The sequence below is a fragment of the Idiotropiscis lumnitzeri genome, unplaced genomic scaffold (genome assembly GCF_059441095.1).
Source record: "Idiotropiscis lumnitzeri isolate Australia: NSW breed Sydney's pygmy pipehorse unplaced genomic scaffold, RoL_Ilum_1.0 HiC_scaffold_23, whole genome shotgun sequence".
NCBI classification, from domain to species: Eukaryota; Metazoa; Chordata; class Actinopteri; order Syngnathiformes; family Syngnathidae; genus Idiotropiscis; species Idiotropiscis lumnitzeri.
The window spans coordinates 355,652-375,000 of NW_028283561.1; the positions used below are offsets into that span (position 1 = coordinate 355,652).

The following is a 19,349-nucleotide window of genomic DNA, read 5'->3' on the forward strand; positions in this document are numbered from 1 at the left end:
ACATTCCCAAGGACCAACTATTTATGTACAGTTAAAAGTCAGTGTTGTTTTTGGCAGGCATTTTAGATTTAGTCATTTGAATGAAAATGCTTATTAGTTTTCATCAGATTTAGTAATTCCTATTCGTGATAAGTTTTAGTCTAGTTTTAGTCGACGAAAACTCGAAATGTTTTAGTCAGTTTTAGTTGATGAAAACTCAAAAAGGTTTTAGTCAGTTTTAGGCGACGGAAATGCAAAAAAAAAAAAGTTTTTGTCCAGTTTTATTAGAACAAAACTCAAGAAGGTTTTAGTTAAAAATGGGAATACAAAGTTTCCACCCAATAGCAAAGACTTTCTGATTGACCATTAAGGATTCTGCATTACAAACAGATAACATAACAGTGGAATCAATGCTCATTGCTCCAGAATAAGATGAGAACCAAAATGTTTTATTTGGCAACTGTTGTGGCTTTATTTCACTCAAAGCAACATAAAATAAATACATTTTAATAACATGGACTTGTAGTAGACTTGTTCTATAGTGCAGTAGCACAAGTACAAACTATCAAACATATGACTTGTTTACTTGTACCAGTTTGCGGTTAGCAGAGCAAAGTAGCCTTGCAAGTGTCACTGTCGCTTTGGTCCATCAAAGGAACGCATGTCAGTGTGTGCAATCCGAGATAAATGATCGCAGACGTGTTCGTGCGACACCAGTATGTGTGACGGTATGTGCGTGGCACATGCGCCCATGCGTGCTGTCCCGGTGGTAGGCGTGCCCAAACGAAAGATAGGTTGCGCTATATTGCCGGTCACCCGGGAAACCCCAGTTCGCTTTTTCCCCAGCTGGTCCTCTATCAAACCAGCGCGTATAGCTGTGACTGTTGGCGTTGTTGGAGGGTGTATTGCTGCTTGAGGGGTCGGTGTACTGGGTCTCAAAATGTCTTTTCATAATAATTTTGTTATCTACTTATATATTGACACTTTTTAAAAAACACCTCATAAGTGTGCAAAACTGTTTTTGAAATATTTGAGAATTTTTTGTAATTTGTTTCCATTGTATTTCTATTACCACTTTGCTCTTGCGCAATTTTCATTTTGCGCATTTCTAAGGAAAATAGAAACCCAGCTGTGGACACATCAGCTATTCGCTTACCTTGGTTTAACAACATTGAGTATATGGAGCTTGGGCATTATAACCATTTACTCTTTTAAATAGAGATTGACATTGAGTCAAAATGAGGTGAAATAAAATCTAACTGGGATAATAACAATTGAAAACTCAAGCTGAGTGGAATAAATGACATTTATTCTTATGTTGAAATATGTCAATCTCTTGGCTCAGTGTGTGCATGTGTACACTGCGTCTATGTGTCTAAAGGTGAGAGCTGTAGAAGGCGGGTGCAGCATAGCTCTGTGTCCCCAACATGAATGGGGATAGAACATGGCTGGTAGTGAGGAAAGGCAGCTGGACCAGGCTGCCCGCTGAATGGTGATGGTGGCCTGATGCAAAGCCTGTGTGCATGGCTAGATGTCCACTAATAGGAGGTGAGGGGCTAAGAGGACTGAGGTTCCCCAGAGCACCGCCCATTCCTCCCCCAGTGCCAGCTGCACCAGTAGGAGCAGAAGTGTCAGCACCAGGGTTCTGTTTCTTCCACTTTGTCCGGCGATTTTGGAACCAGATCTTGACCTGTGTCTCAGTTAGGGAAAGTGACAGAGCCAGGTTGAGCCGCTCACACACAGATAGGTACCTTGTAGACTTAAACTTATTCTCCAGCGCAACCAACTGCTCATAGGTAAAGGCAGTACGAGCTCTGCGGGGTTTCCCTGACTTGGAGTCTGAGCCTGAACGTTTTCTCTTCGGCTTTCCTTGTGGGCCCTGGTTCCCATTGGGTTGCACATTGGTAATCTGTCCTACAGGGCCTCTTCTGGGGTTCTTTGTCTGTTTGATCGGGTCCTGGAGGCTTTGCTGGTCGACATCTCTGTCTCCATTAAAGTGCAGCGCTGAACTGCTTTCTTCGCTGCTATAGGAACCGTCCGGTGCCTCTGAATCTGGGGTACAATTTCTGTTGAGGTCATCCTCATCTGGACTTCTATACCCAAAGTTTTCTGAAACATATGACAATGATGATTAGACACTGTATTTTTATATTATAAGATAATGCTGCTAATCACAAATGTAGTAAGCATTAGCAGTAAATGCATATTTGTTGGATGTCAAAGAACAGGAGTGCCCAACCAGTCAGATCGCCGTCAACTGGTAGAATATGGATTGTCACCAAGTCGACCACAAGTGGTGTCGGGTTAGGAAAAAGAAGTAATTTTGTGTGTGTGGGGGGGGGGGGGGCTGTGCGCGTGCGCATGTGTTTGTGTGTGTGCGTGGGGGTGTGCTTGTGTGTATTGCTATTATATATTTTGTGTTGGTATGCTACATTGGGTCTGCCCTGTGACTGGCTGGCGACCAGTTCAGGGTGTAGTGCGCCTTTCGACCGTAGTCAGCTGGGATTGGCTCCAGCACCCTCCCGCGACCCTGTACAGGATAAGCGGTGTGGATAATGACATGACATGGCATAACATGCTACATTGGACAGTGCGGATATTTAGTTCAAAGCAACTACTATTTTTCAAACAGTGTTGCACAGTGGCAAGTTGTTCATAGCTTGGAAACTTGTAGGTTTTCTTGAATTTAATGAAATCCATGCTTGATCAGTCTTCATATTTTTCGCAGTCTTGGTTAAAAGCTTTATTTTTAGATTTTATTAGCACACCGTGTGGTTGTACTATACGGTGTTGCAGATTCTCTCGAGACGGAAAGGACCAAAAACTAACAAAATTATCTGAGCAGCTTTATCATATGAGCAGTTGAAATGATAGTTACTCATATTTTGATTAAAATTGAATTGTTGTATTTTAATTGTATTGTAATTATAAAAGATGATGAAGGCATCATCTTACCTTTTGAAAGAGTCAATCCTATTGACTTTAATAACTACAATATTACTCAGTATAATTCGGGCCCCAGCAGTGACCGCTGGGAGGTCACTGTTCTTCTTGTAGAAATAATTATTAGGGCTCGAGCAGTGACTACTGCACACTCATCGGGCCTGGTGAAAAATGTGATTTAAATTCGCAATCAACGATGACAGCAAAATGTCTCTCTTGTGTGGCCTAGAGTGGGAAAAAAAAAAACAATCTCACTTGACCGTGTAGCACCCTGAGACTGACATAGAAGTCTATACAGCCATAGTCTAAAATGAATAAGTGAGTTATGACTTTTTGAATGTGCAATTTTGGCCCATTTTTGCACGTTTACAGGGATCATACTTTTGCACCCTGCTCCTAGCGGATTCGTAAGATTGACTTTTGTTTTACAAAATACTATATGATGGAGGCGAGGCATTAAAGTTTTAATATTTCCTTCCCCGCAATGGAGGAAATCTTTAATAGCTCCCCTCAAAAAAATTCCCAACCTTCACATTCACATAAAGAGTCAAGACCGGTAGACACCTATAAGTTATTATTCATATAGTGCCACCTAGTGAGCGACAAAAATCAATTTCTTTATTTTTTTTACATTCTAACGTACTGTGTGGAGCCCATTGAATGAATCCAACAGCCTAGAGACATTCATCTTAATCTACACCTAATATTGTGACATTTCGACAAATGGGCATGGACATTACGATGCTGTAAAGTCTGATTATTCACCGTGGTAAAAAGAAAAAACAAAAACAAAAAAAAAACTGCAAAACATGACTGGTGATCCTACCTTCACTACATATTTGATGATAGTCCAGCCCTGCAGACATCTACGAATTTAGTTTTCATCATAGTGGTAGCAACACCAATTATTTTCTCTGACGTTTTTCTTCGAGCAGGTCAACCTAATGTTAAAAATATCAGCCCCGGTTCATCTTTATCTAAGAAAATTTATGTTTTTTAACAGGCCAAGCCCTACAAAAAGTTTCTTGTCGTCCATTTTGCAGTTGCATCACAATTCTGTGTCACGTTCACGACAAAAGCTGCTGTAACGTGACCCACATGAACATATCTTGTCAAATTTTCACACAATGGGTCAAAGAAATTAAAAAAAAAAATTGTTGTACGTTTCACCCAGATCCATGAAAATGTGGTCGTCTATATAATAGGCCAAGACCAATGAAAAGCCTACTCTTATACAGTAATACCCCGGTTATCGCGGTTAATGGGGACAGAGACCACCCGCGAAAACTGAAAATCCGCGAAGTAGCGGCGCACCTTAAAAAATGCTTAAAATTTTTTTTTTTTATATATATATATATACGGGTAGAGAGAGAGAGAGAGAGTGACATTCATGTTATAATAAAAAAAAACTGTAAAATATGTTGTCTGTTTACAATAATAATTGAGGGTCTAGAACACTGTTCTACCGAACAATTTACTTACGATCAACCAATTATCGTTATCAGCTTTCAAAAACAAGCAAACACTACAATTAGCTAACATAATTAGTCCGTCGTTTTGCGCAACAAATTAACATTTAGAATTTCTATTTCTGGGGGTTTAAGATTACAGTAATACCTGTACATGAATAAAATTGTACCATACCATATAGAAAATGGGTGTAGAGAGAGAGATTCGTGTTAAACAATCAAACAATGAAACTGTCATGACCCGTGTCGGTCATGTCAGGGTTGTTGATTAGTATTATTGTCACGTCCCATGCCATGCTTTCGTGTTGTTTTCTCAGCTGAGTGGGGGCGTTTTCCGCCAGCGCTCGTTCCCGCCCTGTCTCGCCCGGCTAATGAGACGCACACACCGGTTCCCCGTTAGCCTCCCAGCTGGCTCTCATTTGTACTGTTATTTACCGGACTATTTAAACACCCCGTGCCGACTGCTTGGCGTCGGTGCATTGCTCCCGCTACACCCTCTATACGCGTTTGCCCCGATTGCTCGTTCATCCCGTTCTCGTTCACGTTCATGTTCATTTGTAACTTGTCACTGTCCTTGCTCCCCGTCACTTTTCGGTCTAGTCACGTTCTGTTCACCTTCTGTTATTTTCGCACCCCGCCACGTTTGTGTTTGTCCAGTTCCCTCGTTTGCCTTCCTGTTTTGTCGTTAATTAAACTCCCTTCAAGTTATCCGTGCCTTGACTTTCCCGCATCTTTGGGTCCTCCCCGCTACCTCGCCTACCCGCGAGCTTAACAAAAACAACATTTAACTGACCTCTTACAATAAGTTCTTCTAAGCGTAGTTGATGAAAAGACCTGTGCAGTACGATGAGGTAATAACGATGAATGACTGCACAGGGGCATGAAGAGCTTTACTGCTCCTCGGATGACGCCGCAGACTGTCATGGCCCGTGTCGGTCATGTCAGGTCTTTGTTTGTTTTTGTCACGTCCCGTTTCGGTCATGCCATGTCTTTGTTTTGTTATCCCAGCTGAGTGGGGGCGTTTCCTCCAGCGCTCGTTCCCGTCCCGTGTCATCATGGCTGGAGAGACGCGCCCACCAGCCACACACCGGTTCCTCGTCAGTAACGCAGCTGTTTCACATTGACTTCATAATTACCAGGACTACTTAAGCGCTCAGGACCGACTGCTTAGCGTCGAAACATTGGTCCCTCTGCTTCCTTTCCCTGACTGTCATGGCCGAGTCCTGATATCGTTCTCGTTCACGCGCATAAGTTATTTGTCACTGTCCCTGTTTTCCTCGTCATTTTGTTTTGTCACGTTTAGTTCCTCTTAGTTATTTTGCACTTTGTCACGTCAGTTTGTTTTCTCACAGCACCTGGTTTGCCCTCTTAAGTTCCCTCATTAAATTCCTTTTAAGTTACCCTTGCCTGGCTTCCGTGCATTTTGGGTCCTCCTCCTTCACCTCGCTACAAGCGAGCTTGACACAGACGATGCAGGAGAAGCTGCAGGAGGCGGCGTAGTGGGTATAGGAGGTGGCGTAAGGAATGCAGGAGGCGGCTATAGATAATATATTTATTTATTTTTTTATATTTTTAATTGTTGAATATTTTTTTTTAGACCCGCGAAGCACTGAACCCGCAAAAAGTGAACCGCGAAGTAGCGAGGTATTACTGTATCTGCTAAATCTAATTGGAAGTCCGCCATTTGGAATTTACTTTTTCAGTCAGTGTTGTCTTGACTACAAAAGCTGTTCTATCCTGACCCAAATGATAATTACTTTTAAAGATTTCTCACATTTGATAATAGTCTGGGCCTGAAGGCATCTACAAACATATTTTTTATCATAGTAACAGCGCCACCTACTGGCTGAATGAAAAAGGTTTGATGTTTTTCTCAATCCAGGTTGACCAGATTTACCTCCTATTTGTTCGATGGCATGACAACAAACCTTGGTTTTAAGGTTAAATCTGTTAAAGCCTTGTGTGTCAGTACTCTCTAAGTACCAAGGTCTTTCCAAACAAACAGCTTTAGTGAATTTATTACATCATGTCACACATTAAGCATTTTCAAACCAAAGTGTTATGAAGCAGCGTAGTTTGAAATAAAGCAAATCATGTCCTGGAACACAAAATACTTTGCATTCGATACTGTTCACTTGTCCTTCCATATCTAACTTACAGTTTAAGAAGTCTGGGGTCATAATTACACGAGCGCAATATAACACTATAATCACTCTGGCAAAAGAGGGTAATATGGAACATCCTTAGGGAACAATATAGGGATCACACAAATCCACTTTGCTTGCAGTCAAGGCTTTTACAATTAAAACATTGTTTGGAGTTACAGTTAGTGCAAATGCTATTTAAAGCAAAACACATTTTTGCCTGGATATTGTCAAAAAATATTAATTGAAGGAGAATGAATTTTATTTCAAAATGCTGCACATACGAAAAATTCAAATGAGTTTTTGTTTCTATTAATGGATTCACAATTGAATAGGTTGAGCGGCGGGGGGCTGAAACAGTGTACTAATATAATCTAAATTAAAAAGAGGTACAGAGATGACCCAATACAAGGAGGGTGTGTGGGTATGATAATCAGAACTTCACAAGGTGACATGATAAATTACTTTTTGGTTACCGACTTATTGAGTTTGGAATTTGGTGGTACCTTGTTTGTATGTCTGTCATATGGAAAAAATATCAGGGACAAAGTCTACAAAGAGCAGTTACATCAATGACTGCAGATGCAGGAGGAGGCTTCAACTTCACTCAGAGAGAGAGAGTCTTTCCCCATCTTCCCAACCATCGCCACCACCACTCATCTCAAACCCCAATGCAATACTTTCACCCTCACACCCACTTTCCACCTCACCCAGCCAGAATGACTCTATACATGATTCCACTGAGAAAATGAAGAAGAGTTACTATTGGAATCAAACTCACACCACATTTATATCCATTTTTTTCTCATGCCTAAAGTTTCCCCACCGTTCAGCTCCTTCCATTGCACTATGAATCAAACACCCATCCGACCAAAGGCCAGCAAGCCTCCTCCCCTCCAATGAAGAATCTTAACTGTGATTCTGACTGATATCTGACAAGTTCTGGCTGTGAATCTGATATCCCTGGAATTAGTCAGGGCTCATGGAGTACAGGAAACATTTTTACATCCATGTGAGGGTAAGAATGTAGATTGACCGGTAAATCAGGAGCTTCACATTTTGGCTCAGCTCCCTCTTCACCTCAACAGAATGATAAAAAGCCTTCATCCCTGACCTGGTTAGAGCACTCCACCCTTTTCCGACTGAGGACCATGATCTCAGATTTGGAGGTGCTGATTCTCATCCGAGTCCATTCACACTCATCAGCGATCTGAGTGATCCAGTGAGCGGTGAAGATTGTATCTTGATGAAGCCAGCAGAACCACATCATCTGCAAAAACCTGACATAATAATAATAATATTAATAATAATATTCCCTTTATTAGTCCCACAATGGGGAAATTTGAGATTCAAACCCAGGCCTCCTGGGGAGACTGGGTCCTGAACGCGGCGCCTTAGACCACTCGGCCATCCTGGCACATTGTAATAATGAAGTCAATGGAAACAGCCATGTTTGTTTGAGTGTAATATTATATGTATGTGTATTTATTTGTATATAAACCTTTATGGTCAACCAGTCCAGGGTGTACCCCTAATACTGCCTGAAGATGGCTGGGATAGGCTCCAGCTCTGCTGGGACCCCCGTGAGGTGAGGCCGCTCAGAAAATGGATGGATAATCTGTTAAGGTTGTGTTTTTCTGTATTTTATAAAATTATTTGTATACAAGACTGTCTCGCGTGTTTGGTCGCGGGGCATTGATAATATGAAGAAAAGCTTTGCACTACCTGTACAGTAGGTGGCACTCTGTAGAGATGTAATCCACCCATCAACCACAAAGAAAGGGTAGAAGAATAATTTGGATTTTGGTTGTGTTCCATTCCTGTATAGCTCTTTTGAGTTCTGCTCCACACTGACAAAGTTTGTTGCATTGTTTGAACGTAGCTCTGTAACCTGGCTCTGTCTTGCGATGAATTAAGGGAAGGCATTAATAAATGAGTCTGTGTCCAAGGAAGCTGCCACCTCGATATGAACAGCTCAAATGGCCAAGCAGGTGAAGATGACGCCATACCTTCTTGACTGTTCCTTTCCCACGCTTGACTTTGGCCTTCAGTGAAGTCCGACTGAGTCCGACTTGAATAAATCCCCCCCATATTACCATCATTTATGACAACATGGATGTAGAAATAATATACGGAAAGACACTACTGAGTGAGTGCTGGATGACCTTGCTTCTCTTGAAGGGGCCGTCTTGAAAATGGCCTCAAAATTGTATATCCAATAAAATCCACACTTTTCCCTCCTTCGGCCATTGTGGTTTACAAAAGCAAGAATATATTTTAGATTTTCAAACGGTCACCACTTACGACTTTCTGGTGTGTTGATTCTACAAAGCGCTGCTCTCTCATGAGTGCGTATCCAATCACAAGCCGTGTTCACCTCCAACCTAAGGCCACCGAGAAGGCCTTATTGTCATCAACTTGTGACCCGATTGGCTATCGCAACTATCTATCAACTGTAAAAGCTCCCTTGCTCACAGAGAACAGACGTCCGCACAATTGTATCTGAAGGCCTCAGACGAAGAGGGCATGCTACTGGTATTATGAAATCTATCCGCCAACATGAGCTAGCTGAATTCTGATTGGATAAAAACTCTAACCTAAAAATTTAACACTAGAATATAATATGATATCAATGTAAAGAATATAATCGTGATTTCTTGATTATGTTAGGTCTGCAGAGAAGGCCTTGAAAGCATTCACTGCCCACCACTGGTTAACTCCAGTTCTGTAGAAGGGCAGTTCATCCAGAAACACTCTATCCTACGGTAGGTTAGACATCTGTTGTTGTTCAGCAACACCATGTAGCCATTGGTAGATAACACACTTAGACAGGACCTTACTGATTTCTGCATTTTGCCTTAGGGTCCAGAATTTTGGATGAATCATGGAAAAAACATGGTCGGACTTACTGTGACCTACTTTGTTGTGGATTTCTCGAATAATCAGCTATGATACTCGAAGGTCTTTAGCCTAGAGTGCTGGGAGTTATGTCTCCTCTGGCATGGCGGCCCTCCTAAACCTTAATCTGACTCGCATGATTCCATCATGCAGGATTGGAGTTTATGATTGAATCTACAACAAACAGCCTTGCTATCTGTCCAGAAGTCCTGCAACTATTTCTGTAACCCTCTCCTTAACATTCTGTCTTTGAGCCCAGCCAAAGTTGCTGCAGTTAATTCCAAGCATGGAATGGTGGTAAGCTTGAGTGGGGTGACCCGGGCTTTTCCTATGTCAAAATTACAATGTACTTGCGGCTATTCCATTGTACTAAGTAAGTCACTTTGCAGTAGCTCTCTTCACTTGCATCCCAGAAATTATGCAGTTGAGAGAAGACAGTCCGTCCAAAATGTGTTGGTGTGAAACATCTGACCACTTCAAACTCACTGAGAAGACTTTTCATCCATTCAGGACATTGCTGAACCAGAACATCCGGAACCACATCATCCTGGCTAAACGAAGTCTGCACAGTTCTTGTAAGATTTGTTTTACAAGTAGAACCACAGATGGCAGCATTCCAAGTGGGTTGCTGATTCACTTTGTCAGATTGAGGCCCCCTTTTTGACAGACAGCATTCATGTCATGACACAGTAACACAGCTTCTTCCTCGATGCTGACTGATCTCAGGCAGTCATCGATGCAGAAGTTCTGCAACACTGTGCCAACCATCTCAGGGTCGAACAGATCCCTGTTGTCTTGGGCACATCATCTGAGAGCATAACTAGCAAAGGTCAGCGGATGAAGTAACACCGAAAATGTGTACATCCATCCTGTACGCTGCCAGAGTGCTCTTGGTGTCTCCCTATACCCACCATAGAAATCACATCAGGTCAGCGTCTTCTGGTGGTCCTTTGCTTTGGTGGAACATGGCTTTCACACCTGCCATTATGGCCGGGGGTTCTTGGTTGAATCTGCTGACGACTCCAATCCAAGGGCTGGTGAGGTCCGATCTCTACATGAGCCTCCCATTCAGTGATAGGAAGCGCCACAGTCTACGCTCCGATGTGTGGAATTCCCCAAACACCTTTCATCATTACAGCTCAAGTCTGTGGCAGGAACCATCACTGTATAACACTTGTCAGTCAGAGCAGCCATGAAGCTGCCATAATTATCTGAGGAGCATCTTGAGGAGTGTCACTCCTTCTTGCAGTCTTGTAGTTGTCTTGCGTCAGTGGTTCTTTCACTGTCCTTCTAAATATTGTTTTTACAGCATATGGTCCATCATTCTAGCTCCAAATGACTTGCTCTAGTTCCATTGATTTCGGAACATTATTCCCAGGCAATAGATCTATTTCTCCATTGAGGTGGGGGATTTATACTCACTTTAGATGAGGTCATCTATGTATATCCTTTTGATGTGTAAAGTTGCTTTTTGTAGCAGGGATACGTTTCAGAGAAAACACTAAAGGCAACTCTGTGAAGTTGCAGCAATTCAGGCAGCTCACTTCCAACACTGTTATTACAGTGCTGGAAACAATTTTCTTCCTCCAATGGTTGTAAGAAGAATGTCAAATTTTCTTCCGTGCACACAGAGTTCATCCAAAAGCTTGTATGTACAAAAAGTCTCAGTACGGCATGGATCTAGGAAAGGATATGAAGCAATCACTGTGTTGCCTTTCTTAGCTTTTACTAGAACCGGAACAATAGCAAGAATGAGGTTTGGATCACCGGCCGCATTGTGGCCACTGCTTTCTTTAAATCTTTTAAAAAAAATTTCGGAGCACGTCTTTCATTGTTTTCGTGATATTGTGTTATCTAATGTAGTGGGCTTGTCTGTGCTCCTTAAATGTAGCACATTTGGCTGTCTTAGAGATGTCACACTTCATTTTTTCAGAACTTTCTCATGTGGCCTTGTTTCTGGCAAAGTCACTTTTCCTTGAGAAGGAATTTTTTTTGCATTGTTTGATGATGATGTTCCCCTTGACAAAAGATACTGGATTTGGTGAAAGCACTGACTTATCTGGTTCCAGTCTTCGGGTCTGTCTTCGTTTCTGGTATTGCGACGACAGTATGGTTGTTCACTGGTGTAGCATCCATCCATCCATCCATTATCTATACTGCTTCTCCTCACTAAGGTCGCAGGGGGTGCTGGAGCCTATCCCAGCTATCTTCGGGTAGTAGGCGGGGGACACCCTGAACTGGTTGCCAGCCAAACGCAGGGCACACGGAAACATCCACGCTCACACTCATACCTAGGGGCAATTGAGAGTGTTCAATCGGCCTGCCATGCATGTTTTTTGTAATGTGGGAGGAAACCGGAGTACCCGGAGGAAACCCACGCAGGCACGGGGAGAACATGCAAACTCCACACAGGGTGGCCGGAGCCGGGATTGAACCCACGACCGATGCTGTCTCTCACTGTGAGGCCATTGTGCTAACCAGTCGGCCACCGCGCCGCCCACTGGTGTAGCATTTGTTACGAAAATCACGTTCCCATTGCCCTTTCTGTAGTGAGGTTTATTGATTGCTTGACTTGATTTTCACATCATCCTTGATCTCACCAAACTGTGGATGTAGCACGATCTTAATGAACCCAACTAGATCTTTAGATCTTTTGGCGTCTTGTAGCTTGTTTCTATTTCAGTTTATTGATGATGGCTCGCATGTTAGCAACATTATTCAACTCCTCCAGGTAATCTGCATTCAATAGGGCAGTGATACAGGTATTGAGAAACTATATAGAGCTTCACCAACAGCTGTATTTATGGCAGGCCAATTCAAAGCTTTATTAATGTATGCTGTAGCGATAGTGTAATCATTTTTCAAATGATCCTCCACTGTTCCTCTCGCCACACCATGCTGGAATAACATCGTAAAGGGTCTGTATTCCAATGGATCTCCTTTGAAGACATGTTTTGTAGAGGCAAAGTATAAAGTTCCTGTTGTTTAACCAACAACTGTCATTTGATTTTGACCATTGTAGGACTGCGCCCAATTCCTCTGTGCTCTTGTGGTTTCTTGCTTCCTGTGTATCTCAATAGTTTGGATGGTCAACATGTGCATTGCTCTGAGTCACAATTTTCTTGTTTTGTGTCGCACAACTGTTCGGCTCATCTTTGGGTGTGTTCAGACTGCGGGCATATCGGATTCAAATCAGATTCCTTCTCTAATCCGAGTTTTAAGTTTGACTGTCCAAACTGATTTTAGCAAGTGTCCGAATTGGATTTGCCCCTGTTTGGGCCACATTATTGACACATATGACAGCTTGCTGTAGAGACGGCATCCGAACTGAGGCGTCGTCCAGCACGTGTTGTGTTTCACTTCATATAATTACGACAGCGGCAAAACACACAATACTTTTAGAAATTTAGTTGTTTGTATACATATCCACGGCCTTTCCTTTTATGGCACTGTCTCTTGACGGACAGATTAGGCAATGCCTTTCCTATTCTTTCCAGGGACTGGTGTTTTCAATATCTTCTGCGTGCTCCATTTTTTTACCGCTCCGCGCTTCAATTGGTGCTCTGTGTTTTGGCGCATTGGGTCTCGCGTCACATAGAGCAGGGTTCCTTAATCCTCTTCCTTGAGGGCCAGTGTCTGCCTGTTTTCCAACTCTCCCTGCTGCAACACACTTGATTCAAATACAGCGTTGTTTATGGCAGACATTTTAGATTTGGTCTTAGTCATCTCCTTACTAGTCCAAAAGCATGTACATCGCCCTCCCCCTCCCGCACTCCATGCACTGTTACATTCATTCAGAGATACTCTCACTTCAGAGGGAAAATCTCAGCAGCATTGAGTGGTAGGCACACAGGGCACCAAAGGATGATCCTCGCAAAAGTAGCAGTAAATGTACTTAATATAATTTATTTATTTATTTACTAACCCAGAACATACAAACACAATTGTCAGGGGATTGAGGCAACGAAATATATTGCAGAAATATTGTTGCAACATTGTAAATAGTTCACAAGTTCTTTGGTTTCCTGTCCTCTGGAGAGGCTGTGAAGGCAACAGGGGGGTGGATGGCAGAAGGCGGAAGGAAAGAAGAGAGCGTTAGGAGAGACTGATTTTTAACTGACTCTAGTCAGTGTTATGTTGGTTGTCGTGCGTGGTTCCGGCCTACAGTAACCGTTTTTATTAATAAAAGAGTGTGCTGCTAGATCGCCGCTTGGCCTGATTTCTTCAACAACGTTACAATATATTAAACAGTGTGACGTCGTCATTAGGTGCGCAGATAAACGGACGTCTCAATACAATCTTGCAGCGAGGTGACGGGGCGGGTTTCGACCGCAAATCAACGCAGCAGCGCATCAGAGGCTCTTTCATTTTTGTGTCACTTTTTTTGCACTAAAAATAATTTACAAACAAGCGCCACAATCAAGAAATGTTCTGAGGCCCCTGCTGCCTTTTCCAGCCACCCTGTTTGTTCACTGATATAATCTCAAGGACGGTTGCGAGATTTTCCCTCTGATGTGCGAGTATATGTGAATGAATGTAACCGTAGCCGGGTTTGCATGGAGTGGGGGAAGGTGAGGATTTTGGATACCCATCCACACTCTTTGAATGACGTGGGGGAGTGGGAGGGCTTTGTTTAAGCATTTTAACTTGTGACGAAATGCAAGTCTTCGCTCTGTTTGTGATTGTCGTAACTGCTCAATAGCATGCTATGTTTTATTAATTCTCGTTTTCAGCGCAACAGAACGTTTAATAACCAGACATGTAGTCATCTGCTTCAATTGACAAGCCTGCACTTTGTAACGCGTGCAAAAAAGAAGAGAAAAAAAAACACCGGCCATGTGTTTATGTCATCCTAAATAAATGTATTAGTATTTATCACCATAACCATGATTATGCTGGTTTTAAAATTTAAATTGTGTCGTACATTTAAATCACAACTTTTTTTGTAGTGTTATTATTCAGGCCCGAGCAGCGACCGCTGAGAAACTTTGCATTCTCATCGGACCTGGCGAAAAATTTTACATTTTAACGTTGGCGTAAACGGCACAACCAAAATAAAAACCAATCCTAGCCCGTTTGACATAGGCTTACGAAGATAGACAGGCACGTGTAGCACCCCGAGACGTACCAAAAAGTCCATTGCAGCCATAGTCTAAAGTGTACAGGAAGTGAATTATGAATTTTTGAATGTTCAATTTTGGCCCATTTTTGCACATTTACAGGGGTCATTCTTTTGCACCCTGATCCTCAAGGATTCATCCAATTGCCTTAAAATTTAGGCTGTACCATTTTAAGACCTGGAACAAACACTGGGACAAAATTTTTTAGCTTTCAAAATACTCTATGACGGGGACGGGGGCTTCAAATTTTGCATTTAATATTTCCTTCGCCACAACGGATAAAATGCTTAAGTCCAATGCACAAGCCCCAAAAAAATCAAAAACTTCACCTGTACACAAAGAGTCACGACCTGAAGACATCTATAGGTGATTATTCTGCTATACACACAGCGCCACCTAGTGATAACAAAACCATTACATTACATTTTAACGTAAGGCACGGAAGAATCTTAAGGAATCTGACTGAAAATTTGTCAGAACAGCCTCAAGACTTAGTCACAGCCGAATTTTGTGACTTTTCAGCGACTTTTCGTGGCCATTACGGTGCCGCAAAGTCAGATTTTTCTCTTTGGCAACAAAAGCTCCTGTAACATCACTCAGATGATCCTATCGTCGCAAAATTTTTCACATTTGAGGAAAGTCCAAACCTGAAGACATCTACCAACTTATTTTTTATCATAGAGGTAGCGCCACCAACTGGTTAAAGCAAATACAAGTTATTTTCGTTGATGTTTTTCTCCGAGCTGGTTAAAAAGGTCTACCTCATATTAGCTCGGATGAGTGTTTAGGCCTTCAGAATGTCACAATATGAAATTTGTCAATTATCGTGAAAAGCTGTGGCCGTGGCTTTGCACAGTTCACCAATAAAACAATGCTTATTTTGAGGTTCTTAATATGCACGAAAACTCGTGAAACTTTGCACACACATGAGGTCACGTAAAATAATCAATACTTTATTAGTTTGTAGTGCAGGTTTATGACTCGGTAGCGCCCTCTAGAAATTTTCCAAAAAGCCACCCCGGATGTTTGTTTCACCTAGCTTTTTGAAAATTTGATGAAATATGTACAACGCCAAGACCTACATAAAAGTCTCTTGGAGCCATGTGCTATAAATTGCACAGGTAGTCGGCCATTTAGAATTTACTTCAAACATTGACAAGGCTTTGACAACAAAAGCTGCTCTAATTTAACTACACATTACTTTCTGGTGAAGATTTATCATATTTGATAATAGAACTGGCCTGAAGACATCTACGAACTTATTTTTCATCGTATTGGTAGCGCCACCTTCTGGTTAAAGCAAATACATGTTATTTTCGTTGATGTCTTTCTCCGAGCAGGTTAACATGGTCTACTTCATATTTGCTCGGATGAGTGTTTTGGCCTTCAGTATGTTACAATACGAAATTTGTAATTTTTCGTGAAAAGCTGTGGGCGTGGCTTCGCACAGTTCTCCAAGAAAAGAACACTTATTTTGAGGATCTAAATATGAACGAAAACTCACGAGACTTTGAAAACATAGGCTTGGCAAAATCATCAATATTTTATGAGTTTCTTGTGCAATTTATTTAAAAACTGCTCACTATCGTCACCTAGAAACTTTAAAAAAAAGCATCCCCAGATGTGTGTTTCACCTAGCTCTATAAAAATTTGATGGAGTAAGCACAAGGCCTTGACCTACAATAAAGCCTCTTGAAGCTATATGCTAAATTGCACAGAAAGTCGTCCATTTTGAATTTACTTCTCACATTGACGTGGCTTTGGCAACAAAAGCTGCTCTAACACAAAAATTCCTCTAGAAGATTCCTCGCAGTATTTATTGTAAATATTTCACATTTCCATCGTGCCAGTAACCCAAAGTTGCCAGGGTTGCGAGGGCATTTTATACCTGCTCGCAGCTCTAGTTATTATTATTATTATTATTATATATATATTTTTTTGCAAATCTGGTGCATTATCACCAAACACGAATGAAACAATTTGCCTGACGTGATTACAGTACATCAATGCAAACACATAGATAGGGGCAAATTTTGTTCGTCTTCCATGAAAACAGAAAACAACAAAAGAAGTCAAATCACCGCCGTTACTGAAAAAAAGAGTGAACGTTAAATAATTTCCCGTTCACGAACAAGGCAGTGAGTGAACGTGCTGTATGCCATTCTCGTTCGACCATTACAGTGGCAACGTTTTTTAGAAACAATAACAAAAATTATTCAAACGCAGGAATTAGAATTACTGCAAAATACAAATTATTGTATTTTCACAAGCATAAGGCACACTTTAAAGTCTAAAATATTCACTTAAATGGACAAGGCGCACCGTAATAGAGATAATCAGCATGGTCTGCTGAAGCTCTATAACAATCCAGATCATTTGTATCAGTTGTGTCGCAGCAGGGAGAGATGGAAAACAGGCAGGACACTGGCCCTCCAGGAACAGGATTGAAGACTTCTGCTTTATATTCACACAATCTTGCAGCACGAGTCAACCAAGACATTGTTGCAAATTCAGTAGGAGAAATGCAAACACTGCATTCCTGTTGTATCACAAGACGGGCAGTGGAAGCCAAGTGTTTCCCTTTGTTTTGAAAATACGTGTTCAACTTCAACAACTATCCACCTGCGAATTATTTTTTTTTTTTAAATTACATTATTTACCTTCTTATAAATTATTATTATATATTATCAGCTAAATGGCATATACACAAAGGTAAATATACTACTTAGAGACCTTTGTGAATGAACTAAAACAATACATTTGAAAAATTCAGGATGCTCAGGGAGAATGAGGCTTGGATCGGGCAGGGGGAACATTTCACAATTACAAGTTAGGGTAAACTTTGGTCAATAGATGTTATATAACAAGAGTCACTGATGGTGGAGTGGTACACTCGCCTGAGTTGTGTGCGGGCAGCGTGGGTTCAATTCCCACTCAGTGACGGTGTCTATGTCTGCCCTGTGACTGGCTGGCGACCAGTTCAGGGTGTAGTGCGCCTTTCGCCCGTAGTCTGCTGGGATAGGCTCCCGTGACCCTGTACGGGATAAGTGGTGTGGATAATGACACATGACATGTTATATACAAATCCCCTGTGGGGTGACTCACTGCCTTTTCACACCTTTCTCCTGGGGCTAATACACGTTAACTAAACAATAGCTCATCTTATCCCCCAACACACCTCTCCCTTCTTGGAGGGTTCGTCAAATGACCAGCTATGGCAATGCTAGGTATGTGAAAAAAAAAAAACGATAGTCCTAGTGTTAAGGGTAGGGTGCCCCGCCTCTCTGTACCTCTTTCTGATAGTGGCCTAGCTACTTGCAGACCACATTAAATCCAGTTTGTTTAAAATGATCTCCTTGTAAAATGCGCTATATAAATGAAGTTGTATTGTATTGTATTGTATTAATAGAGAGTTGGTTATCACACAGTTTGTGCATGACACTACACTTTTTTTTTTACAGAATGAAAACCAAATAACCATTTCATTTACTTGATTAAATAGTTCTGGAAAAAATCTGGTCTATATTTGAACAAAAGTAAATGTGAGCTTATGGCCATGAAGGAATATTATGGTATTCCAATAATAAATGAGGTATTACATCTCGGAATTACAATTACTAAGGATTAAAAAAAAAGAGAAATTCTCTGGATTTTAAACCCATCATACATAAAGCTCAAAATAGATTTAATTTTTGGTTGTCAAGGGAACCTTCATTAAATGGACGGGTTTTGATTATGTTACGGCCCTGGGCGAGGGCCCACCGACAAGGCCACTCCCTTCGTGTATGCCAGTAGCTCTTGTACCCTTTCGTTTGTAAATCAATGGACTTGTGCCTCATCGCTGGACTGCTTTCCCGCTCGTTCCCTATTGGTGGACTGCTTTGCCGCTCGTTCCCTATTGGTGGACTGCTTTGCCGCTCGTTCCCTATTGGTGGACTGCTTTGCCGCTCGTTCCCCGTTGGTGGACTGCTTGCCTGCTCGTTACACATGGACGTCCCCATCAACGAGCTCCACCTGTGCAGCTGGGACCAATAAAAGGACCTCGGTCCAGCTGCTCAGGGCGGCTGGAACTTTACAGTTCAGTTCGCCTCGCTTGCGCTCGTTGTGTCTCTTGTTTGGACTTGTGTGAATTCTTGAGACACTCGCTTTTGTTATTTGTACTCATTTGTTAATACTGGTTGATTAAGATCCTTTGTTTAGAACCAACCTCCTTGCTTTACTAAAAATAAATTGTAAACTCTTTCCACACCATATAACAGCTTGGTTTATGTTACTTCCCTCCTTCCCTAGCAGAGCCGGTCGTAACAATTACAATGGCTGAAGGGATTTCACGACTCATATATGTACACAGACATGATGTCCTTTTTGCGAGGCTAGCATATTGTAGCGTCTGAAGACAGATCACATAACCCCAATTTTGGCCTCTCTTCACTGGCTCCCAGTGCACTTTAGAGTTTGCTTTAAGATACTTCTGTTCGTCTTTAAATCTTGAAATGGCCTCGCCCCAATGTACCTCTGTGAGCTCCTCCACAATTACGCACCTGTCCGCTGCCTCAGGTCTGCGGCCTAATTGCTGCCACTTTTAAAACTCGTTTGAAGACACATTTTTATTCTCTAGCTTTTGGCTCAACATGAGACTGTTGCTGTTCTGCTGTTCTTCTGGTTTCTACTGTATATTTGTTTATGTGTTTTAATTTGTGTTCTAATTTCCTCCTAATTTATATTACATAATATGGAAAGCGCTTTTTTACATGCGTTATATAAATAAAGTTTTATTGTAAATGTATTGTATGTAT

At 41.7% G+C, this 19,349-nt stretch overlaps 1 protein-coding gene across 1 annotated transcript in view; it reads right to left on the minus strand.

The window, feature by feature from the left end:
- Nucleotides 1-436: 436 nt before the first annotated feature.
- nkx1-2b (NK1 homeobox 2b) overlaps nt 437-19,349 on the minus strand; it is a 46,790-nt gene continuing 27,877 nt past the window's right edge. Inside the window, exon 3 of the mRNA XM_088287068.1 lies at nt 437-2,088. Within this exon, the coding sequence (XP_088143194.1) occupies nt 1,355-2,088 (734 nt within the window). The 3' untranslated portion in view covers nt 437-1,354. The remainder of the gene's footprint in view (nt 2,089-19,349) is intronic.